Below are 27,125 nucleotides of genomic sequence, written 5' to 3'. Positions count from 1 at the left end.
GGTCATCAAGTGGAAGAAGACAGTGATGTTGTGTTACCCTGCTCTCTCAGGACCAAGGAGGACATCACATCTGAACTCTTTGTCTGGAGGAAAGATGGAGGTCTGAAGGAGGTGTTCCTGTATGTGGCAGGCAAACATTACAACAACGGTCTAGTTGGTCAGAGTGAAGAGTTCAAAGGTCGAGTCTTTCATTTCCAAGATGAACTGAAACACGGCAACGCCTCCATAATCATCAGAAATACAAAGATATCTGACAGTGGAGTCTACAGATGTGATTTTCCTCATCTTCAGCCACGTCAAACGTTCTACATTCAGCTTGTTGTTGGTGAGTTCTTTCATTATTTCTGCTCTTTTTTAACATTTAAATATGTCAGCAAGATAATAAAACTTATTTTTAAGTTTCACAAGCAGTAACTAATTAATCTTAATCTCTTAGTGATCATTTTGATCATTTACATTTTTGCCTCTTGATTAAGACCCATTTTAATCTTTATAATACCAGAATACCAAGGAACTGATGTATTTAAATTACATGTTAAACAGTCATTAGGTCTCATTAGGTGTGTTGATCTCACTTTTAAGAGTTGCATTGACAATATATTCAACGGATAATATCAAAGCTTTATTTTTTTATTCTATTGATTTCATATTTTAAATACAGTAAATCAGTCATAATAGGCTGAGAAATTCACAGGATCTCCGGTAGCTACGTCACTTTGGATCGTAGAAAGATGCTGATTGGTTTATTTTGTTCCCGGGCATTTCCTGATGTCAGAGATACTGAACGTCATTGGTCGGAGGTTCTGTAAATACTTTAAATTTACTGAAAATACGTTATTTAGAAAGTTTGATGAGCGGTGCTAAATCTAAACGAGGAATTTAATTGACTTTTATTCGCGTTATTTTTACTTCCGTTTTAACTGAAACTGGGTAATTTAATTGGTGGACCTTTGTTCTTTTAAACGAGCCTCCGTTTGTTTATTAATATCTCTTTTCCACCGTTAAAACATTTTAACTGTGGCTATTTTATTTATTATAAACAGAATAAATAGCTAGAGGTACTGTATGATTATTAATTAATCTCTTAAATTGCCATCGTCAGTTTTAGGTTTGTTTAAATGTTAACAATTCAAAATGTTTTAAAAAATCTTCCTTTTTTTCAATTTTTATAATGATAGTTACTAAAATTTGTCTTTATTATGATATTATCTCTAAAAACAATAATAATTCACGTGCTTTGTTTGCTACTGTTGATAGGTTAACAAACCCTCCAGTACCAGTAGCATCTGAACTTTTATCTACCAAGGCCTGCAATGACTTTGCCTCCTTCTTCATAGACAAAATTCGGAAGATTAGACAAACAGTCAGTGCCTCCATATCAAGTTCAGGATATGTGTTGTCACAGTGTTCAAGCAAAACTAGTTCCAATATGACAGAATTTCACACGATCAACCATAAAAACCTGGAGGACATTATACAACATCTGAAAACCTCGACCTGTTGCCTTGATATTCTACCAACGGGACTTTTCAAAAATGTTTCCAATTGTTTGACTTCTGATCTTCTACAGATTGTGAACACGTCTCTTCTTTCAGGAATCTTTCCACAGGCCCTGAAAACTGCAGTAATCAAGCCACTCTTAGAGAAGAACAACCTAGACAAGTCACTAATGAGCAACTATAGGCCGATATCAAACCTTCCGTTTTTAAGTAAAATCAATGAAAAAGTAGTCTTTCAACAACTCAACCATTTCTTGTCACTAAGCAACAGTTTTGATACCTTTCAGTCGGGTTTCCGACCACACCACAGCACTGAGACGGCTCTTGTCAAAGTCTTCAATGACATCCACCTTAACACAGATAATGGCAAAATTTCAATCTTAGTATTACTTGATCTCAGTGCTGCATTTGACACGGTCGACCATGACATATTACTAGACCGACTGGAAAACTGGGTAGGACTTTCTGGCTTAGTACTAAACTGGTTTGAATCCTACCTAAAGAATAGGGATTACTTTGTGTCAATGGGTAATTATGCATCTGAGCGTACAAATATGATGTGCGGCGTTCCGCAAGGCTCCATTCTGGGGCCTCTTCTGTTTAACATCTACATGCTTCCACTGGCTCAGATTATGGAGAACAACAAAATAAGTTACCATAGTTATGCGGACGACACACAAATTTACATAACCTTATCGCCAGGGCACTATAGTCCAATACAAAAACTGACTAAGTGCATCGAACAAATTAACGACTGGATGTGCCAGAACTTTCTGAAATTAAATGAAGGAAAAACTGAGGTAGTTGTTTTCGGAGCAAAGGAGGAACGATTAAAAGTCTGCGCTCAGCTTCAAACAACAATGTTAAAAACAACAGACAAAGCCAGAAATCTTGGTGTAGTCATGGACTCAGACCTGAACTTTAACAGCCACATTAAGACAATAACAAAGTCAGCCTACTATCACCTTAAGAATATATCAAGGGTTAAAGGACTTATGTTTCAACAGGACTTGGAAAAACTGGTCCATGCTTTCGTCTTCAGTAGACTTGACTACTGTAACGGGGTCTTTGCAGGTCTCCCTTAAAAATCAATCAGACAGCTACAGCTGATTCAGAACTCTGCTACTCCGGTCCTCACTAAGACCAAGAGACTGGATCACATCACTCCAGTTCTGAAGTCTTTACACTGGCTTCCTGTGTCTCAAAGAATTGATTTCAAAGTACTCTTGCTAGTTTATAAATCCCTTAACGGTTTAGGTCCAAAATATATTTCTGATCTGCTACTGCACTATGAACCACCCAGACCTCTCAGGTCATCTGGGACAGGTCTACTACTACACTATGACCCCCCCAGACCTCTCAGGTCATCTGGGACAGGTCTACTTTCTTTCCCCAGAGTCAGAACTAAACAGGGTGAAGCAGCTTTCAGTTTCTATGCTCCTCATATCTGGAATAAACTCCCAGAAACCTGCAGATCCGCTGCTACTCTCAGTTCTTTTAAATCAAGGCTGAAGACCTTTCTTTTTGATGCTGCCTTTCTTTAAATGACTGCTCATTTCTTTAAATTTCTTATGCTGCACTGTAACTTTTATTCTTGTGTTTTATGTGTCCTAATGTTTCTATTTTGTTTTTAACTGTCTATTCATGTGTTTTATTGGTTTTTAATGCTTATGATTTTTAACTGTTTGTACTTGTGTTTTATCTGTTTAACTGATTTTGTGTAAAGCACTTTGAATTGCCCTGTTGCTGAAATGTGCTCCACAGATAAGCTGCCTTGCCTTGCTTTTGTTGTGCAATGGTAATGTGCCATTTTTGTTAATCCTGAATTTTCCTCATCCAGGAAGGTATGTGTTGCAACTTGGTGAATAAGGACGTTATACAAAGTGTGTGTTAAGCTCCCTGTATTGACATGCTGCACAACATACGTACACAGGTTGCACAAGAGAACGCTGACTTCCTGTTACAAACTGACATGCCTAATTACCCACAGGGTGGAGCTGTTGCCTAAGCTGTACAACAGGATACCCTGTAAAAACGTGTGTGTTTGTTAGATTTTGTTTGTCCTTGTTTCTCGATTTTTCTCACTCTGTAATTGCCATAGTGAAGAAAATAGATGAAAACATCCCAATATGAATGTTTTGATGCTTTGATTTTCCTCTAGTGAGTTGTTCATACTGTGTTCAGGTGCGGCGCCAAAACCATATGTCACTATACTTGAGGAAACAAAGGACCGGTCTCTGCTGCAGTGTGAGGTTCACGGTGATCCAGAACCTGAAGTAGAGTGGCGGGACAGTGCTGGAAACACACTTCCTGCTGAGAAGACCCAGGTTGAACCAATAGGAAACCTTTTCTACATCACTCTCAGAACTACTGTGACCCAGACCGGCCTCTATCGCTGTGTGGCAACACAGGAGACCATCAGCCATCAGGTCTCTGATGAGATCTACGTGTATATTCATGGTAAGATTCTTCCTCATCCTGATTTTATCTGTGAATATTTTTTAAAAGTGTGTGTGTGAAGCAGTGGCAGAGACAGTATTTTGGGTGGGAACACTACAAAAGTGAGTGGGCCATTTTCAAAAGGACAATCTGAAAAAAACCCATTAATTTTACCTTCCAACGTACACTGCATTACAACAGCAGTAGCAGTACTGTCTACAACATGATCAACCAACAAAACTCAGTCTAAAAAGTTTTTACACAACAATATAGACAAAAACCTGTTGATTTTAACCAGACAAGCAAGCTGTCCACCAGCAAGATGGAGACAGGGAAGGTGAATTAAAACAATGTCTGAGTTGAAAACACATCTTGATGTTACGTAAGGACCCTGTTCATGTTGGACAGACATATTAGTTGCATTTTGTGTCTGTTAAGAGACACAAAGGCTCTAAAACCTGCCCTCTGTCTGTTAAGAGACACAAAGACTCTAAAACCTGCCCCGTTAGCTGCTGTTTTATCTCAGTGGAAGCTTGTACACGTAGCTGCAGCTACTCAGTGTTTCTGCACCGATTCAGTTCGGGGGGGTTTCAATAGAAAGTACTCGCATATCTATAGAGATCAAGATTATGTAAATATTGGCTGTAATTCTCCTTTAAGGAAAACTCATTCTGCAGAAATTACTGTTGCTGCCCAAGCAGGTGTAGTTCTTTGCAGGGATGCAAAATGTGGGCACAACATCAGCAAAGCAAGCTCTGGTCCTGGTGGGGGGGGGGGGGCTCCGTGTCCCGCTGGAGCTCCGATCAGGTCGAGGTCGGCAGCGAAGCTTTCTAGCAGTGTTGCTACGCTGGCCGACCCCCACTGATGGCGGTCCGTCTGCAGGACCTGGAGCCCCCCCCCCCCCCAGTGTTTTAGTTGGACTGTTAACAAGTGTTGAGATAATTAAAAGTTTTTTACAGTATTTAGAAGCGGGCTGGCTGCTAGTTAATTAACGCTAGTTTCCATGCTACATAAATAGCCTGGAAAAAGTTGAATTTTATCAGCAACAATTTAGTGCTTTTTCTGCCTCAAGGTATGGTCCAAATATCTTTTATTTATGTAATGGAAGTCATTATAGGTTTTTGGGGGGTTGTACTGGCCAGTTTTAATAGTTTTGATGGCCAGGTTGTAACCCCCCTCCCTAAATGTTGCCTATGCATTCCTTCCACCTGTTTTTATTTGCAGAATTTTAGATTTCAGATTTCAGGAACATTCAAACCTTCAGTTGTCCTCTTTGTGTAGACTGATGTCCAGTCTGCTGGTTATGATCTGTGTTACATTCTGAGTCTAATATTCACTTTCTGTCTTCAGTTTCAGGACTCTCCACTGGATGGATTGTTCTTATAGTTGTTGTTGCTGTTGTTGTTTTTGTTAATGTTGCTGGTGTTCTAGCTCTAATGTATGGAAACGAGGACTACATAGCATATTGTCAAATAAAAGGTAAGTTAAAATAATGAATTGTGTCAACATATTCATGATGAGCAAACAACACAACAGATTATTTATATGAATCTCATGTTTTGAGGTTGTTTCATCTTCAGTCATTAATCTTTCTGATGGTATTTACACCAGAGGACCATTAAGTCAGTTGGATTTTCTTTAATAAATCTGTTACAGGATGTTATAATGTTCTGGAGATCATTATATTTTCTGTTCTGTTAGAAGATGAAACTCCTGTTTGAATGAAGACATGGTGTGCGGATGAATACATTGCGTAATATGACTCCTATCCATGATTTGAAGCGGTTCTACTTCCTGCTTGGGCTGAGACATGGAGACATTCTGCTGCTGATGGGAACGGTGGATGATATTGTGATATGTATGCATACTCTAAGAAGGGTTTGAAATGGATGGAGCAGACAGAAGGAAGAATGAGTCTCCGCCCATGATGAAGTAGAACTTAAATTGTGTTTATGATTCACAATTCATTCTTCCACACACTGTGTACTTATTAAAACAGGAGTTTCATGTTCTCACTAGATATATTTTCACATTACAATGTGTAAAGTTTAATTTTATAACAAAGTATCAGGTTATAACGTGAAACTTTTGACTCAGTAAATCAGTAAAATCCAAGTGGTCCTGGTGGAAGTTCTGTAGGGTTCGGGTCTCTAAGCAGACCTGTTTTAATTTGGGATTGGAACTGATGAAGAGTCCAGTTGATGAATGTGAGGAGGAAGACGTAGGGCCGAGCAGCAGAAAGCTCTCTATATTTAACGTCTTCTGCAGTTATTTAATCTTAAACTGTGATGTCCAGTCTGCTGTATATGATCTGTGTTATATTCTGAGTCTAATATTCACTTTTTGTTTTCTGTTTCAGGACTCTCCAATGGATGGACTAATTGTCTAGTTGTTCTTGCTGCTCTTGGTGGTGGTGTTATAGCTCTAAGTGTGCTTGTAAACAAGGGCTACATTATATTACATCAAAAGAAAAGTAAGTTAAAATAATGAATGGTATCAACATATTCATGATGAGCAGACAACACAACAGATTATTTATACATATCTCATGTTTAGAGTCTTTGAGGAAGTTTTATCTTCAGTCATTAATCATTCTGATGGTATTTACACCAGAGGATGATTTTATTTAATAAAACTGTTACAGGATGTTAAAATGTACTGGAGATCATTTTATTTTATTCCTAAATCATTATTCTTAAAATGATTCATTATATTTGATGTAGGGTATGTAAATAATATAATACACTACAAGCTTAAATGGGTAAAATTGGTTTGTTGTGTTTAAAAAAATATGCAGAAATAATTATACTGAAGAAAAAAATAAACTGCTTTTGTGGAATTTAATTCTGGTTATAATTATTTTTCTGCCTTTTAATAATTACTAACAGATGACTCTGCATGTAAACATATTGATTAATACATGTTTTTATCTTCCAGGGCGAAGAGTCATCACAGTGAAAGAAGGCTGTGATGTTATTTTACCCTGCCACGTCTGGCCCAAGAAGGACCTTACGTCAAAACGGTTTAACTGGAAGAAATATGACAAGAAGGCAGGTAGATGGCAGATCATGTTCCTGTATGACTGTCAGAGGGTAGAGATCGGAGGTCAAGACGAACAGCTCCGAGTCGACTATTTTCCAGAAGAACTGAAACAAGGCAACGCCTCCATAATCATCAGAAATACAACGAGGGCTGACAGTGGAGAATACGACTGTTATCCTCTTCCGAATCTTCCGAATACTCCAGTGTTCTTTGTTGATCTTGTTGTTGTAGTTGGTGGTGAGTACTTTGATTAAAGCGTTAAAGATGTTCTCTCATTTAACGAGTGGAGCCTTGTCTCCACCTCGTTATCTAGCTGCTGCATCTCAACTAACATCATGGAAACTTTTCTCATTTCTTAATGAAAATCAGCAGTCTGCAGTTGATTAAATCTGAGTGTGTTGCTGAGAGATAAATCTGCATTTTTTTTTATTTTTTTTTTTAAGAAACCAACCAAAAGTTATCTTTTTACTCTTATACTTAGTTTTTAAATGTTAGTTTGAACCTCTAGTTCTACAGCCATGTGTGTGAAGCCGAGAGTGAAAAGATGAGACTGTTTAAATTCATCTGACAGGATGTTATAATGTACTCAAGATCATTTTATTCTATTCTTAAAATGATTGAATACATGTAGTGAACTTACGTAAATTATATAATGTGATACAAGCTTAAACATAGTTCAAATATATTGGTTATGTCTAAAAAAAATAAACGGATATAATTATGTTAGAGGAGAAATTAGACTACAAACTAAACTGCTGGTAAAACTGCCTTTGTGGAATAATACTGCTTTTACTTATTTTTCTGCCTTAATTACTCATTGATGACTCTGCATGTAAACATACTGATTAATAATGTTTTTATCTTCCAGAGCCAAAATTCATCTCAGTGAAAGAAGGCCGTGATGTTACTTTACCCTGTTCCCTTAGCAACAAGGAGGACCTTACGTTCATCTGGAAGAAAACTGATGATGATCAGATAGTGTTCCAGTATGATAATGGGAATCTTAACAGTGACGAGGATCCAGGTCAGAGTGAAGAGTTCAAAGGTCGAGTCTCTCATTTTCCAGATGAACTGGAACACGGCAACGCCTCCATAACCATCAAAGAAACAAAGATGGCTGACAGTGGAATGTACAGCTGTGAATTTCTATCACTTCAGAATCCTCAAACGTTCTATGTTAAGCTTGATGTGGTTTGTGAGTACTTTGACCGTTAAAGATGTCCTCTCATTTAAGGAGTGGAGCCTCGTCTCCACCTCGTTATCTAGCTGCTGCATCTCAACTAAATCATGGAAACTTTTCTCATTTCTTAATGAAATATCAGCAGTCTGCAGTAGATTAAATCTGAGTGTGTTGCTGAGAGATAAATCTGGATTTTGTTTTAAAAGAAACCAACCAACATGTTAATTTTACTCTTATGCTTAGTTTTCAATGTTTTCTTTTCTTTCTTTTTTAACTCTGGCCTCTATTGTGCAGCTTGAATATGAACAAGAAAAGTTTCATTAAATTTCTTTAATATTGTTTTGTGTTTTTCCTGCAGGTTTTGCTCTAGAGACAAATGAACGTTCACTAATGATGACATGAGGCTTTGATGATGTCTGTGTGGCTGGAAACATTGATTTAGTTTCCAGTTCTTTTCTGCTTGTTCTATCCCAGTTAGGCTGGTTGATGTGGTCTTCAGGTCTAGTTGATGGGGGACCTGTTGGTAAGACTGGTCCAGTATTCCTGGTCCAGAGGTGTGTAGACCAGAGAGGACCAGCTCAACATGATGATGCTCTTAGAAGTCTTTATTTTATGTTCAGAAGTTAGCTGTGATGGTGTGAAGTGTGACATATACTGTGTAAAAAGGTCACTTCATGTAATGTTTTAGTTATTTTATGGTGTTTTATTCCAGCTGTTTGCTCTTTAGACGATCATTTCTTGCCTGTGTGTGTAGAAGAAGAGTAAAGGCTGAGATGTGGAATTGATCTTTTTATCTAACTCAGTGAATGAAGCGGCGCCCTGGTGGCTCAGCGGGTAGAGCCGGGACTTTAGGCTGAGTCCTCACCGCGGTGGCTTTGGTTTGAGTCCTCCACAGGGCCCTCCTGCAGGTCTTCTCTGGTCCTCCTGACTGTCTCTATCACTGTCTTTTAAACGCAGATACGCCAAAGATACAAGTATTTAGATAAACGCCTCTTTACTGAACACTTTACTGTGTATTTGCACTATTTATGCTGTTAATTTATAATATAGTGCCTTTATCATTTCAATGTAAATGTGTTCAAATTATAAAGCCTTGAATAAAACGTCAGAAATATGGTTATGCAGCTAAATATTAGTGCAATGAATCAAAGTGAAGTAAAACCCTTGAGACATTTTTTCAGTTTATACTGTAAATGTTTGAGTTGGTAAATGTGAAAATGTAAAAACTTTTATATTTTTGAACAGCCTAATATTAATTTTTCTTCCCTTTCTGTAAAGTTATAACACAATCTTCATCACTTCTGGTCATGTTTTGATTTGTTATTGAATGTTCAGTGTTCCCAATGCTTTGATATTATGAAATTAAAAGCTATTCTAAGGATTTTGAGCATTATTCACTTTTTTAAACGCACCAATATCATTCTGTATATCAACATTTTTTAGCTGGATGTTGGACGTGAAAAGAAGGAAATGATTCTTCCATAACTTGTTCATAACAAGCTATTCCATGGTTTTTGAGCGTTGTCCACCAGAGGGCGCCATGACGTCACTCACAAGCAGAGAAATGCTTTTTGATGATATTGATGATGATATGATTTTTATCATAATTTGTTTTCATAAATTCCGTTTTTCTTAAATTGTTTTTAGTTTCTGAATATAACGATTTTATTCTTGAATTTCTCATAATTATTTTCTGTTCTTAAATTTTTTTATTTTATGAATTTTGAGATTTCATTCTTTCTTTTTCGTTTTTCGTCAATCATTATTTTCTTTTGACTATTACTTTTATTATTAATTTTATTTTCTGAATATTAAGATTTTATTCATAATTTGTTTTCAAGACTTCTTTTTTTCTTCTTAAATTAAAATAAATTTTTATTTTCTGAACATCACTATTTTTTTCTCTCTTTGTCTCACCCCCAACCGGTCGAGGCAGGTGAGCGAGACGGGTACGGCTGCAGTCTGGAGCGTCCCATGTCATCCTTCCTGTCTCATGCCGAGGTGTGAACTGGAGAACTCTTTTTTTTACCGTTTCTTTGTTTTGGTTTAAAACGACAAACAAAAAAAGGTGGTTTTCTCCTTATTTCGTTTTGTGGTTCAAATGAAAAAACAAACGATCAAAACGTACACGGACCCACCAGGCGGGATGGCATGACATGGGACGCTCCAGGCTGCAGCCATACATGGTCCGTGTACGTTTTGATAGTTTGTTTTTTCATTTCAACCACAAAACGAACCGGGACCGATAGAAATATGTTAGCAACAGTAGTTTATTACAGTTATTTAATATCGTGCCATATGTACACATCACCAGCCACGTTTAATGATGCATTGTTTGGTTCAATACAGTTGGTAATATAGGGTAACCTATAATACAGTTGGTAATATAGGTTAACCTATAATACAGTTGGTAATATGGTAATATAGGGTAACCTATAATACAGTTGGTAATATAGGTTAACCTATAATACAGTTGGTAATATAGGGTAACTTATAATACAGTTGGTAATATAGGTTAACCTTTAATACAGTTGGTAATATAGGTTAACCTTTAATACAGTTGGTAATATAGGTTAACCTATAATACAGTTGGTAATATAGGGTAACCTATAATACAGTTGGTAATATAGGTTAACCTATAATACAGCTGGTAATATAGGGTAACCTATAATACAGTTGGTAATATAGGTTAACCTATAATACAGTTGGTAATATAGGTTAACCTATAATACAGCTGGTAATATAGGGTAACCTATAATACAGTTGGTAATATAGATTAACCTATAATACAGTTGGTAATATAGGGTAACCTATAATACAGTTGGTAATATAGGGTAACCTATAATACAGTTGGTAATATAGGGTAACCTATAATACAGTTGGTAATATAGGGTAACCTATAATACAGCTGGTAATATAGGGTAACCTATAATACAGTTGGTAATATAGGGTAACCTATAATACAGTTGGTAATATAGGGTAACCTATAATACAGTTGGTAATATAGGGTAACCTATAATACAGCTGGTAATATAGGGTAACCTATAATACAGTTGGTAATATAGGGTAACCTATAATACAGTTGGTAATATAGGGTAACCTATAATACAGTTGGTAATATAGGGTAACCTATAATACAGCTGGTAATATAGGGTAACCTATAATACAGTTGGTAATATAGGGTAACCTATAATACAGTTGGTAATATAGGTTAACCTATAATACAGTTGGTAATATAGGGTAACCTATAATACTTTAAGTATGTACAGTACAAGGTAACCTAAGAACTTGTGTGTGCAGAGTTGTTATTGTTAGCACTATATTATATAATTAAATTCATATTTAATGTGGTTTCCACCGTAATGGACCTTCAAGGGCAGTTCAAAACATTACAACAACAGACCAGTAGGTGTCGCACCATGCCTGATTTAAAAACACGTCTCACATATATATATAGGACTACAGTCCAGTGGGGGGGCTCTAGTGTGTGTAATAGACAACAAGCAAGTGAACATAATCTAAACATTTTAATAAAATAAATTGATTCATTTATTATTTGCATTAAATAACAGATTAACAACAAAGGGAGCTTTCAACTAAACTTAACGTTTCATCAAGGGAACATAATAGAAAAAATTTAATAAAGTCTTATTTACCTAAATAACATTAGCGCGATGGTCAGTAACAGATGAACATAACTCAATTAACAGCCCCCCCAACAACAACCCTCCTGAAATAAAAAGGACACACACTCCTGACTACATCAGTGGTGCTGAGGAGGAACAGGTGAATAGTTTCAAGTTCCTGGGAATCCTAAAATAAAACCGACCCCCTAACTTCTTCTGGTGTCCTTCAACAAAGAAACCGTCCCCCCTGCATCCTGGTCAGTGATCTGGATTTAAACCAGTTTTACCAAAGGCTCAATACAGTCCGTCATTAAATACTGCCCCCTGCTGGAAGAAAGGGGGACCGTTTGGTCCATTACGTGGAAACCACATTAAATATTAATTTACTACACTGTGACTTTTATGAATTCTTTCGACATACTATACTATACCTTTTTGATTTTTTTATATGTAATATACTATTAGTTTTCTTTATAATGATTTTATTTACATACTATACTAGGACTTTTAATGAATTTTAAATTAATTTTTTGACATACTATACTATGATTTTTATGAATTTTTATATAAATCTTTTGACATACTGTGAATTTTTTCAACATGCTATACTGTCTTTTTTATGTTTTTTGACATACTATAACATAACTAATAATATACTATACTATGATTTTTTATGAATTTTTCAAAATACCATACTTTTATGATTTTTTCGATATACTATACTATGACTTTTTATGAAATACTTTATTATGACATACCATATTAAGTCTTTTAATGACATTTTTTGACATAATATACTAAACTTTATGACTTTTATTAAATGTTTTGACATACTTTGTCTTTTTATGATTTTCGACACTATACATAACTTAATGATTTAATTCGACTTACTATAACTTTAATGACATTTTCAACATATAACCTTTCTATAGTTTTTTCAACATACTATACTATAACCTTTTTGATTTTTTTCGACGTAATACACTATTACGTTTTAAGGATTTTTTACGTACTATACTATGACTTTATTTTTTTGACATACCGTACTATGACTATTAATGATTTTTTTTTACGTACTAAATTGTCTTTTTTTAAACTTTTCGACATACTATGACTTTTTATGAATTAGTTTGACGTACTATACTTTAACTGATTTAATTCGACATACTATACTATTACTTTTGATGAAATGTATTAAGATAGTATAACTTTTACTAAATTATGAATTTATATGAATTATATAAATATAAAGTTTTTTACTGTACTATATTATGACTATGGTTTTTAATTTTTTCGACATACTATACTACGACTTTTCTATTAAATATTTCCACAAATTGTCTTTTTAACGACTTTTCGACACTGTACATAACTTTTATTGATTTAATTCAACATACTATACTATTACTTAATGACATTGTTCAAAATTCTATAACTTTTACTATATTATGATGATTTTATTACATATACTATGACTTTTTATGAATTCTTTTGAAATACTTTGTCTTTTTTATGACTTTGACACATCACATCACTTTTTTTGCTTTTTTGACATACTGTAACTAGGATTCTTTCAACATAATATGTTATGACATTTTTTGAATTTTTTCGAAGTCCTATATTTAACTTTTAAAGTTTTAATTTGAAATACTACAGTATAATATTTTAATGAAATGTATTGACATACTACTGTATACTATGACTTTTAATTATATTTTTGACTTTTGGTTTTAAGTGTGAATTGTTCTACAATTTTACAACATTTTTTTTTTTAATTCTGCATGTTATAATTTTATTATAATTTTTTTACACCATTAAATGACTTTTCCTTTTTAATTACTTTGTATTAACCTGAATAGTAAGAATTTATTCGAATTTTTTCCTTTTCTTTTTCATCTTAAATTAGTTTAAATTTTGAGAATATCACGATTATATTGCAATATTTTCCCCCATGCAGCTGGTTAAATCCTTTCTTCTTCTTCTGTTAAATGTAACCACTGCGTCTCTGCCGGTGAGTGACGTCATGGCGCCCTCTGGTGGACACGAGCAGGAACTACACGCAGAGCGCCAGGAAACAATTACACATTAAAACATGTTTACAGGGTTTATTATCTTAATTTAAATGTTTTTTTATCTTGTACACTGACGACACTTTTTAAATAAATTCATTTAATTACATTTTTTCTTTTGTTTCCCTTTTATTTATTTTTATTTTGAGCATTTGTGTTTAATTTTAATATATTATGTAAACAAATGATTTCAAATACTTTTTATTAATACTGATTCAAAATAACAAATATAATATTACAAAAGAAATTCTAAAAATTAAATAAATATAAATGTATAAAGTGGCTATAAAGTGGGGTCAGTGTACAAGATAAAAACATTTAAATTAAAATAATAAAAGCTGTAAACGTGTATTAACGCCATGACGTCACTCATCAGCTGAGACGCTTTTTGGTTTTAAGTGTAAATTATTCTACAATATTACAACTTTTTCATATTATTACTTTGTCTTTCTACATTTTTTTTTTAATTCTGCATGTTATAATTGTATTATATTTTTTTTTACTCCATTAAATGAGTTTTCCTTTTTAATTATTTTTTGTATTTTGTGAATTTTAAGATTTTATTAGTATTTTTTCCATGAAATCCCTTTGATGAGAACCATCAGCTCCACCAGAGACCTGCTGACGGACCTGATAGGGGACCAGGGACTGCCTGAGGACCAGAGGGAGAAGGGGGTGCAGCTGAAGGACCTGCTGGATGGCACTCTGATGCTGGACCCGGTCTAACGCATCAGCATCAACCAGGCCCTGCAGCACCCCTTTATCCAGGAGAAGATCTGACACCCTGAACGCAACACGCTCCCAGAGCTGACCCAGAACCAGCCACTGAACCTGGTCTGACAGGAACTCTGCAGGATTTATTATTTTAATTTAAATGTTTTGTTCTTATATATTGACTCCACTTTATACATTTATGTTTTTTTAATTTTAGAATTTATTTTGTAATACTATATTTGTTATTTTGCACCATTATTATTGAAAAAGTATTTTAAATAGGTTGTTTAAATAATATATTAATATTAAAGACAGATGATCAAAATAAAATTTGTTCGTGTCACAAAAGAAAAAAAATTAATTAAATGAATTTATTTAAAAAGTGTCGTCAGTGTACAAGATAAAAACATTTAATTAAGATAATAAACCTGTAAACATGTTTTAATGTGTAATTGTTTCCTGGCGCTCTGCGTGTAGTTCCTGCTCGTGTCCACCAGAGGGCGCCATGACGTCACTCACCGGCAGAGACGCTTCCTCTGAATGTAGGTCAGCAACAAAAGAATAAAAATAAACAATGAATGAATGTAGCATAGACATTTATATGTCTAGGGTTTTGAGTACACCATCCGGGTATTAAAGTGTACTGCATTTGACCGCACTTCGAACAATGTGAACGAAGTGTACTCAAAAGTTAGTATTTAGTACAGAAGTGCGCGATTTGGAACACGCTGACAGCCTTAGCTAACACATCAGTACACGATCTGTCATAGTTGTAGCCGTTAGCCGTTAGCCGTTAGCCTTGTGGACGTATTAAGAGGACGGTTAGCCTCCACCGCCATTAGCTTCCCGGCTAACCGCTAGCTTTGATTCAGTCTACAACAACGTTACTCAAACTAAACAGTGGGAAAAGCAGCTCCAGCTAAATTAAGACTTTACAGTAATAATAAAGACAAGTATTGAGCCATTGTAATTTTAAATGAGCACAAGTAAAGTAGAACTGACGAAATAGCTGTTATATATTTAAACGGTTATTTTAAGTTTTGAGGGTCTTTTACGTGCTGTCTCAGCTAGTGGTTAGCCGAATTAGCTGTTAGCCAAACTAACGTGAGCAGGACAGATCTTGTACCGACAGTTACAGTTGACAGAGGGATGAAGGGATTTCATTTTATTCTTCAGATATTGTTAAAATAATTAACAAGGAAAACTAATTTAATGGATTAAAAAATTGAGAAAAAAATCTTACTATGCAGACAATAAATAAAATGTAAGGAAAAGTGATTATATGAAAAATGATAATGAAAAACAATTTACACTTAAAACCAAAAAGCGTCTCTGATGGTGAGAAAGGTTGCCCTCTGGTGGACAGGAGCAGGAACTACACGCAGGGGCTACTCTGAAGAAACTAGAACATAAGACAGGTTTTCAGTTATTTCACACTTTTTTTTATGAAGTACATAATTCCACATGTGTTCATTCATAGTTTTGATGCCTTCAGTGATAATCTACAATGTAAACAGTCATGAAAATAAAGGAAATGCATTGAATGAGTAGGTGGTTCCAAACTTTTGGCATGTACTGTGTGTGTGTGTGTGTGTGTGTTTATATATATATATATATACACAGTATATATAGTCTATGTTTGCAACAAAGGTTCCCTCAGGTCTTACAACATAAACTCAAAACATTACTTTCATAGAAATGGCTTCAACATAACAACTTTTGTAGGGAAAAAAGGAAAGATGATGGAAGTGTTAGTCCATCTGTGGTCATGTTCTTCACCGGATTAGAATATAATATAATAGAAAGCCTTTATTATCATCATACACAAGTACACGGTACTTGTGCAACGAGATTAAAGCAATCCCTTCACAGTGTTGACCAAATATATAAGATAACAATATAAAACATCAAAAATCAAAAATTTAATTCTCCCAGATTCACCTCAACTTCCAGCTGCCTGAGTTAATAAATAAAAGATGTAAGATATACATAGATAGAGTGATTGAGAGTTTCCCTAAAGTCCTTCTAGTTATCAGAATGAAACTTTATTATTGTGATCAATGTTGAGGATTAATAATAAAATACATGTAAGATACAAGTAGTGTCAGAAGTATGTTTGTAGTTTGTTTCTTTTACCAGAGTTTGAACACAGAAACATCCAAAACAGTCACAACAACACACAGTTTGACATATTTTATGTTTTATTTAGATTGAAATGATGAAGCGCTGCGTGAGATTACATGATGCCCTGCAGGTGCATCAGATCAACATAAACACACAGAAACAATCCTGATATTACAGCAACAACAGTGTGTAGTTCAACCTGAAACTCTGGCTCAGCACCTTAGGAAATAAGAAGAAGCAGAACATGCTCATCCTAAATAATGTCAACGACAAAACCTCTAAATATAAAAAGAAGTAATGTTAGATTTCACTCTGGCTACAAAATAATTCACATTTCTTTTACAGTGTGACAGGCTTTAGTCTTAGAACGTTATTCATTGAGTACTTTTAGTAAATTAAAGCGTCAGGATAATATTAATAAAGCAGTTTATATGTCATTCCTCCATTAACAGAGCTACCGTGCATGGTGCTGTCTGACCATCGGAGGAATTTGGGGTTCAGCGTCTTGCTCAAGGAGCCGGGGATCGAACCACCAACCCCGCCAGCAGGGACATCAACATTTTCTTCTAAAGGAGACATATTATGATCATTTTCAGGTTCCTACTTGTATTTTTAAATTTCTACGAGAACACGTTTACATGTTTTAATGTCCCAAAAACACAACTGCTTAATTTACCATTTTAATTTCCTCTAATTTTGTCCAGTGAACAATCGCAGTATTGCAACAAAAAATATCCCAGAGACCCAGAAAAGATTTTACACCATTATAAAAGAGACGTCTGTAACAATTCTCTCGCTCTCTGAATGAGCCTTTATGTGACATAGCAAGAGGAGTTGAATCTGAATGGCTTGTTATATTGTTTTCTACCCACAATATCTGTCTGGGTTGTTGTTATTATTTCAGGTTTTGGGTTGGTCCGCCTTCCAGATTCTCAGATGTTTGAGCATCATGACTGAAAATGAGAGTTTTACATTATACGTCTCCTTTAAAATTAAAGCAGGTAACACTGGTGCAGTCTTGTTTCTTTTAGCTGAGGATCATCAAGAAAATGTACTTATTTAAAAAAATAAAATAAAAAACACAGCTTCTATACTGACTGACTTTATCTCAATAATTACAGGAGAAGACAAACAGTCCCAAACAAACAGTCCCAAACAAACAGTCCCAAACAAACAGTCCCAAACAAACAGTCCCAAACAAACAGTGCCTTCTTCACCAGCTGCCTTTGAATTTAAGACTCTGTGGTAATAATGATTTGGTCACTTCGGGGTTAAACTACGAGTTACTTTACTACATTTGAGTCAACTCTGCAGGTGTGGTGGTTTTCTTGGGTTGCCAGTTCACTCTAACTTATTTAATAAAAAAATTATAGTTTTTTCATGAAATTGAAAGTAATTTACTTGCTGACTATGTGAAGACATTGTGAGACGAGGAGTCCACGAAGACACCAGAGACCCAAGAAGTTCCCTCCATGCAGATTTCCACGAGAGGCTTGGCGGCCTCCACGGCTCTCCTCTCTGGAGCGTCTCTCCGGGGGGTTTGTGATGCGGCTGGCTGGGCCACTCCTCACACCTTCTTTGGGTTCTATAGTCTGGACCTTCCCTTCGCACCCGGCACCCGGGAGCTCTCCTCCTAGTCGTGCCCACAGGTTACGTCTCGGGTTACATATGTAACCCTTGTTCCCCGAGATAGGGGAACGAGACACTGCGTCGGTTCGCCACACCTCCGCACGCCTGGAGTGCCTTGCTTCATAGAAAGAGCTAATGAGCTATGTGCCGGCGTTGTATAGTTAAAGATAGCTTAGTAGGTTATAAAGATAGCTTAGTAGATTATTGCTCCTTTTTCTGTTTAGTTTTCACTCAATTTCAGCTGCCTGAAGCTAATAAAAGGAGCAAGGCGCTCATCGTCCTGGCTCGTGAATTTGAGTTTGTCTTTCTGTTAAACTGTGTTAACGTACTGGACGTGCATAACACACAGGGAGAACAGTATACAGTAACGTAAAGGAGTCCAATACATGGACCTTAAAACAGACCAACTTCCAAAAACTCTGGAAATTCAGTTTAGAATCATCTGCTTGCAAGAGACAGGACAGTCCCTCTGAGTGTCTGACACACAGACACTCAGAGGGGTTGAAACTGGACAATATTATCTGTTTTGTGCAATAACACTGGCTTGTAATGTGTGCAATACTCAACTGCTACTATCATTATTAATATTATTATTACTTTTCACCATTGCAACACCTTAATTATGTTATTTATGTAAATACTGTATCATAATATACCTTTAACTATGTAAATATCCAGACTCCTTATATTTCTATATTTCTTTATTTATATTTCTTATATTACTAATATCTGAGCAACTGTAACACAGAGTTTCCCTTCGGGGATCAATAAAGTATTTCTGATTCTGATTCTGATTCTGATGAAGATATAAGACCAGTGTAACTCCAGTAAGATGACACAAGATGGCGGCAGAGCCCCCCGACGAGCTCCGAGGAGGGTTGGAGCTGAAACCGAAGGTAAAAACCTGAACACCTGTTCGCCATTATTTAAAAGAAGAGCTCCGTCTTTGTTCCAGTGATTAATCGACAAATATGAATCATCTAGTGGATCTGCTGTGTTTGTGTCTTCTGTGTTTGACCGGGAAAACACTTTGTGATAAAAACGGTAAGAAGGACTAACTTTGATATATAAAACGGTAAGAAGGACTAACTTTGATATATAAAACGGTAAGAAGGACTAACTTTGATATATAAAACGGTAAGAAGGACTAACTTTGTAATATATAAGGCGACTGACGGACTTAGACTTCTCTTTATTAATCCTTTTGGGATGACTTCCGCGAGGAAATTAAAAATTCCAGCTCCAGTTTTAGCAAGAAAAAAAAAAGGCAGTATAATGAAAACAAAATAACAGTAATAATAATAATAATAATAATAATAATAATAATAATAATAATAATAATATTAATAATAATAACATTCGTCAAAGACAAAAAAGACCATACATTATTTTCAAAGTGTCAGTGTTGAGTCCAGTGTTAAAGTGATAAAGTGACCAGGTATTAATGTAAGTCCAGGTGTGTGTGTGTGTGTGTGTGTGTGTGTGTGTGTATATATATTGTCCTCTCTGCCCTATTTCGTTCTCCCCCCCAGTTGATCCGTACAATATACCAATGTTCAGATTACTAATTAAAATTACTGTACACAAGTGTGTATAGTAGTTAATACAATTTCATTTTAAATATAGTTTAAAAAAAAATCCAGTACTCCTTTTTTATGCCTGTAAACTAAACCTCCATGATGTTATCTTCCAGGGCCAGCAGTCATCAACGTGGGAAGAGGGGCTGATGTTGTGTTACCCTGCTCTCTCAGCACCAAGGAGGACATTACGTTTAAAGTGTTTGTCTGGAGGAAAGCTCCTCAGGAACATGAAGGTCAGAAGGAGGTGTTCCTGTATGACAAAGGCATCGATAACAGAGGTCAGAGTGAAGAGTTCAAAGGTCGAGTCTCTCATTTTCAAGATGAACTGAAACACAGCAACGCCTCCATAACCATCAGAAATACAAAGATATCTGACAGTGGAGAATACAGCTGTTATTTTCCTCGTCTTCAGCCACGTCAAACTTTCTACATTAAGCTTGTTGTTGGTGAGTATTTTTATTATGTTTGCTCATTTTTAAACATTTAAATATGTCTGCAAGATAAAACAGTTTCTTTCTTTTTAAAGTTGATAATACTTCACAAGCACTAAGTAATGTTGTGTAGCCTGTTCTCTTTCTTATTTTTTTCCATTTCCCTTCCTATCTAACATACAGTAAATCAGTCATAATGAGAACCATCAGGCTGAACATTACAGGATTTATCCCTCAACTTATCTTACCAAATACAAAATCTCATGGACCATAACTGCCAAAACATCCCCCAAAACAACAGGCCTCCTACACCATCATATTACAAACTATAGACAGATTGCATGACAGTTTTTACAAACAGCTGAGTCCCTCATTGTCTCTGTTGCCGTCTTAATGAGTAGAATGTCTCTGCTCCTGCTGAGACATCAGGGACGCAACGTCTGCCTGAAGCATCAATCCATCTCGTCGGTGGACAGTTACGGTAAACTTTATTTCTCCGTATTTCCTTCAAACATCACGCTGAACATTTGTGGCAGCGTTGCAAAACAGTCTGCTAGTAGTCCTTACCTAGGTACTGTCAGGGCCTCATACTCTGCTCCTGACTGGCTAGTAGTCCTTACCTAGGTACTGTCAGGGCCCTCATACTCTGCCTCTGACTCATTTCCTTTAACCAAGTAGAAATACCGGTTTGTGTTTATTCTTCCTGATCTGATAGATAATAATAGCTGTAATGCCAACAGGTTTTTCAGATGTTTATCATATCTGACGTATTTGTGGTGCAGTGGTGTTCACTTTATTTGTTTCACCATTCAGGGACAGTGGAACAAGACAAACTTCGACCAATTGTCACCTTATAAAAATAAGTTGTTAGTTTCGGCCCAGGAAGAAAAGTCATGGTAGGAATCTGAGGAAAGAAAAGCACGTCTGGAACATTTATAACTCAGCTCAACTCTGAAGTTCATACAATGACATTATTGAAAGTCCACAATCTGCAGAGAGAGAGATGAGAGAGAGGCGAGAGAGGAGGAGAGAAGAGAGAGAGAGAGAGAGAGAGGAGAGAGAGAGAGAGAGAGAGAGAGAGAGAGAGAGAGAGAGAGAGAGAGAGGTGAGGAGAGAGAGAGAGAGAGAAGAGAGAGACCTACAGTGGTGTGAAAAAGTGTTTGCCCCCTTCCTCATTTCCTGTTCCTTTGCATGTTTGTCACACTTAAGTGTTTTGGAACATCAAAACAATTTAAACAATAGTCAAGGACAACACAAGTAAACACAAAATGCAATTTGTAAATGAAGGTGTTTATTATTAAAGGTGAAAAAAAATCCAAACCATCATGGCCCTGTGTGAAAAAGTGATTGCCCCCCTTGTTAAAACATACTATAACACCTGAGTTCAATTTCTCTAGCCACACCCAGGCCTGATTATTGCCACACCTGTTCACAATCAAGGCATCACTTAAATAGGAGCTGCTTGACACAGTAAGGTCCACCAGAAGATCCTTAAAAGCTACACAGCATGCCGAGACCCAAAGAAATTCAGGAACAATTGAGAAAGAAAGTAATTGAGATCTATCAGTCTGGAAAGGGTTATAAAGCCATTTCCAAAGCTTTGGGAATCCAGCGAACCACAGTGAGAGCCATTATCCACAAAGGCGAAGACATGGAACAGTGGTGAACCTTCCCAGGAGTGGCCGGCCGCCCAAAATTACCCAAGAGCGCAGCGACGACTCATCCAAGAGGTCACAAAAGACACCACAACAACGTCCAAGAACTGCAGGCCTCACTTGCCTCAGTTAAGGTCAGCGTTCATGCCTCCACCATCAGGAAAGACTGGGCAAAAATGGCCTGCATGGCAGAGTTCCAAGGAGAAAACACTGCTGAGCAAAAAGAACATCAAAGCGCGTCTCAATTTCTCCACAACACATCTTGATGATCCCAAGACTTTTGGGACAACATTCTGTGGACCGATGAGACAAAAGTGGAACTCTTTGGAAGGTGTGTGTCCAAGTATATCTGGCGTAGAAGGAACACTGCATTTCATAAAAAGAACATTATACCAACAGTAATATATGGTGGTGGTAGTGTGATGGTCTGGGGCTGTTTTACTGCTTCAGGACCTGGAAGACTTGCCGTGATAAAAGGAACTATGAATTCTGCTGTCTACCAAGAGATCCTGAAGGAGAATGTCCGACCATCTGTTCGTGTACTCAAGCTGAAACGAACTTGGGTTCTGCAGCAGGACAATGATCCTAAACACACCAGCAAGTCCACCACCGAATGGCTGAAGAAAAACAAAATGAAGACTTTGGAGTGGCCTAGCCAAAGTCCTGACCTGAATCCTATTGAGATGTTGTGGTATGACCTTAAAAAGGCCGTTCATGCTCAAAAACCCTCTAATGTAACCAGAGATGGGAAAAGTACTCACTTTCCGTACTTAAGTAGAAGTACAGATACTTGTGTTTAAGAATACTCTAGTAAAAGTGGAAGTACTGATTAAACTTCTTTACTCAAGTAAAAGTAACAAAGTACAGGCTTGGAAATTTACTTAAAGTATAAAAGTAAAAGTAGCCTCGCAAGTGACAACCATTTCTTATGCAAAGCTTCCTGGAGCACACAAATGTTACTAGAGAGATGCTGAGGACCTTCAGTGGACATGGAGGACATGTCTTTATATGGCAAAGGCTACATTTTAAATGGATGTCTGCCAATAGGCCTAAAACATAACATATATGATTATTATGACAGAAACTGGGACTCTAGGTTAATTAAATTCCGACTCATTAGCAAGATGAATTCAGTTGTGATTCTGTGAGAATTCACAGATCTATTTTCTATTTTTAATCTTTCCCCCAAACATTTAAAATAATCTACATTTATGTGTGTGCTCAAATATGGCTTTTGGAAATAAAATAAAGGATTAAAATATGAATGACTAAACAGGCATTAATAAGAAGTTCCCCAGCACATTGGCCAGGTGTCCTTCTTGATGCCTACTGTCTCAAACATCTCTCTCAGATAAGGTTGATGATGATGGGAATGTCTTGCTGTTTTCTTCATTTTCAATCATGTCGCCCTCCATACTACTACGTTAACACCATCCATGCTACTATGTGCTAACGTTAACACCATCCATACTACTATGTGCTAACGTTAACACCATCCATGCTACTATGTGCTAACGTTAGCGACATCCATACTATATGCTAAGGTAAGCGCCATCAAGCCTCAATGATTTGCTGTGAATAATGCAGAATGCTGAATCTGTTGCGTTGCGTCAAATGCAACGTACAGTAGATATGTTCCCATCCATTTAGAATATGGTATTGATGACGTAAACAATAATAAGATTAAAAAAAAAAAGCGAATCAGTGCAGCTTTATGGCGCTAACGTTAGCACATAGTAGCATGGAGGGCGACATGATAAAATGAAGAAAACAGATCCGGCAGACAAGCAGCAAGACATTCCCAATCATCGGCCTCATCAGAGAGAGATGTTAGAGACAGTAGGACATCAAGAAGGACTCCTGGCAATGTGGTGGGGAACTTCTTCATAATGTCTGTTTAGTAATTCATATTTTAATCCTTATTTTCTTTCCAGAAGCCATATTTGAGTACACACACATACGTGTAGATTCATTTAAATGTTAGGGGGAAGATTAAAAATAGAAACTGGATCTGTGAATTCTCATAGAATCATAACTGAATTCATGTCTTGCTATTGAGTCAGAATCTTATTAACCTGGAGTCACAGTTTCTGTCATAATAATCATATATGTTATGTTTTAGGCCTTTTGGCAGACATCCATTTAAAATGTAGCCTTTGCCATACAAAGACGTGTCCTCCATGTCCACTGAAGTTCCTCGGAGTCTCTCTAGTAACATCTGTCTGATCCAGGTAGCTTTACACAAAAAATGGTTGTCATTCGCAAGGCTACTTTTACTTTTATACTTTAAATAAATTTCCAAGCTTGTACTTGTTACTTTTACTTGAGTAAATAAGTTTAATCAGTACATCTGTACAAGTATCTGTACTTTTACTTAAGTATGGAAAGTGAGTACTTTTGCCATCTCTGGTGAAACGTAAGAATTAGAAAAATATGTATAAAAGTTTATAAACCCATGATAAAAATTTAAATATATCCTAAAAAACTAAGATGTGCAAATGCTGTATGTATGTGGAGGGCACAATTTACAAAACAAGGCCATAAAACAAGCCTGTTTAAGTCTGTCTAAATTACTCTACATGTAAACATCCTGATTAATACCTGTTTTTATCTTCCAGAGCCAAAAGTCAAAGTGATCGTGCAACATGGCCGTGATGCTGTGTTACCCTGCTCTCTCAGCACCAAGGAGGACATCACCTTTAAACTCTTTGACTGGTGGAAAGCTCCTCAGAAAGATGAAGGTCTGAGGGAAGTTTTCTTTTATAACGACGGCTTTCATTACAACAATGGTGGAGATGGTCAGAGTGAAGAGTTCAAAGGTCGAGTCTCTCATTTCCAAGATGAACTGAAACACGGCAACGCCTCCATAATCATCAGAAATACAACGATATCCGACAGTGGAGAATACAGATGTGATTTTCCTCGTCTTCAGCCACGTCAAACATTCAACATTGAGCTTGTTGTTGGTGAGTACTTTTATTAAACAGTTAAAGTTTGATCAAATAACAGGATATTAAAATATCTTTTAAATTTGACATGTAATTAATATGTCAGAGGCATTCATATTTTATTCAGCCTTTTTCGGTTGTGTTTCACCCTCTTGAGGCTAATTTTGATCATCTTGATGTCTCGAGACCAAAACATCTGTATAATACCAGGACGACGAGGACCTGATGGATGTAAATGACATCACTTTTAAACACTCATCAGGTTTCATTAGGTGTGTTGATCTCACTTAAAACTCTGAAAGAGCTGCATTGATAAAAAAAAGTAATGTTAAAAAAAATCGAAGCTTTCTTATTTTTTCCATTTTATTTCCTATTTAAAATACAGTAAATCAGTCAAAATATTTTTATTTAACAACAGGCCTCCTACTTAACCACTATATTAAAATATTAAACATTACAGCCAAATTAAATTACATTCTTTTTTTTTACCATTCAAGTTCATAATATAAAAACGGTTTGATTAATACTTTTATTTGGGTGGTAATAGTTGTATAATAATATTACATGATTTTTTTTATCAACTTCTACATTAGCCAGTGAAGGGGGACCAGGGGAGAACTTACTTGACGCGTGTTCTGCGTGCCAATAATCAACGTCCATAATCTGTCTGCATGTCGGAGCTGTGACCCGTTTATTCTCATGACGGCCTGCTCACCGTCACACATTCATTGGTCCGTTTCATTTCTGGTTTAGTTCCATTCAATTTCCTTTACACACAAATCAGTGACACACAAACCTGACAGGACTGACAGGGTGAAAGCTGGATGCGTTCCCCTTTCTCCACACACCTGTGTACCTGTGGCTGATTACCTTTATGCCTTCCTAAAGGCAATGCTCCACCCAGTGCTCAAACATGAAACTGCAGATTAATTAACAAAACCATCGTGGTATATAAACAAAACAAAGTGTTGGAATGGCTCCAACAACACTTCATGGTTTGATGTAATGTCATATTACTGGCACTCCAGAGATGTTGCTATGGTACCGAGGAGCTTTACGTTAAATTATACCCTCTTGTGTAATATTGCTTAATTAATGACTACGATCTAAACATTCTGATAATACTTCATTTTATCTTCCAGAGCCGTCAAAGGTCATCAAGGGAAGAAGAGACAGTGATGTTGTGTTACCCTGCTCTCTCAGCACCCGGAGGACATTACATGAAACTCTTTGACTGGAAGAACGATGAAGGTCTGAAGGAGGTGTTCCTGTAAACAGGCATTCATTACAAACGGTCTAGTTGGTCAGAGTGAAGAGTTCAAAGGTCGAGTCTCTCATTTTCAAGATGAACTGAAACACGGCAACGCCTCCATAATCATCAGAAATACAAAGATATCTGACAGTGAGTCTACAGCTGTTATTTTCCAATCTTCAAACACGTCAACATTCTACATTAAGCTTGTTGTTGGTGAGTACTTTTATATGTCTGCTCTTTTTTAACATTTAAATATGTCTGCAAGATAATAAAACTTATTTTTAAGTGGCTAATATTTCCCAAGCAATAACTAATTAATCTTAATCTCTTAGTGATCATTTTGATCATTTACATTTCTGCCTCTTGATAAAGACCCATTTAATCTTTATAATACCAGAATACCAAGGAACTGATGTATTTAAACGACATCGCTGTTAAACACTCATTAGGTTTCATTAGGTGTGTTGATTTCACTTTTAAAGAGGTGCATTGATAAATATATTTGTTTGATTTTGTTTCTTCTTGTGTCTCGTTTTTTTCTCACTCTGTAATCGCCATAGTGAATATAATAGATGAAAAACATCCCAATATGAATGTTTTAATGCTTTGATTGTCCTCTAGTGAGTTGTTCATGCTGTGTTCAGGTGCGGCGCCAAAACCATATGTCACTATACTTCAGAATCAGAATCAGAAGGGACCAAATGACCGGTCTCTGCTGCAGTGTGAGGTTCACGGTGATCCAGAACCTGAAGTAGAGTGGCTGGACAGTGCTGGAAACACACTTCCTGCTGAGAAGACCCAGGTCAAACAAAACCTTTTCTACATCACTCTCAGAACTACTGTGGACCCAGACCGACGCACTACGCTGTGTGCAAACAGGAGAACAATCAGCCATCAGGTTTCTAATGAGATATATGTGCATTTCAGTGGTAAG

At 36.3% G+C, this 27,125-nt stretch overlaps 1 protein-coding gene across 1 annotated transcript; it reads left to right on the top strand.

Annotated features, from left to right (window-relative positions):
- Window positions 1-6: 6 nt before the first annotated feature.
- Window positions 7-26,208, top strand: LOC116685297 (uncharacterized; the record flags this gene model as incomplete). The annotated part of the gene is made up of 8 exons (XM_032510419.1): window positions 7-325; window positions 3,684-3,959; window positions 5,289-5,417; window positions 6,298-6,411; window positions 6,876-6,902; window positions 20,043-20,348; window positions 24,607-24,954; window positions 26,079-26,208. Coding segments are annotated over 8 exons (1,611 nt in total), but the record flags the coding sequence as incomplete, so codon positions are not given.
- Between the last annotated feature and the right edge of the window lie 917 nt (window positions 26,209-27,125).

This window comes from Etheostoma spectabile, unplaced genomic scaffold (assembly GCF_008692095.1).
Source record: "Etheostoma spectabile isolate EspeVRDwgs_2016 unplaced genomic scaffold, UIUC_Espe_1.0 scaffold00569731, whole genome shotgun sequence".
In the NCBI taxonomy this organism is placed as follows: domain Eukaryota; kingdom Metazoa; phylum Chordata; class Actinopteri; order Perciformes; family Percidae; genus Etheostoma; species Etheostoma spectabile.
This window is presented reverse-complemented; position numbering and strand designations above follow the sequence as displayed.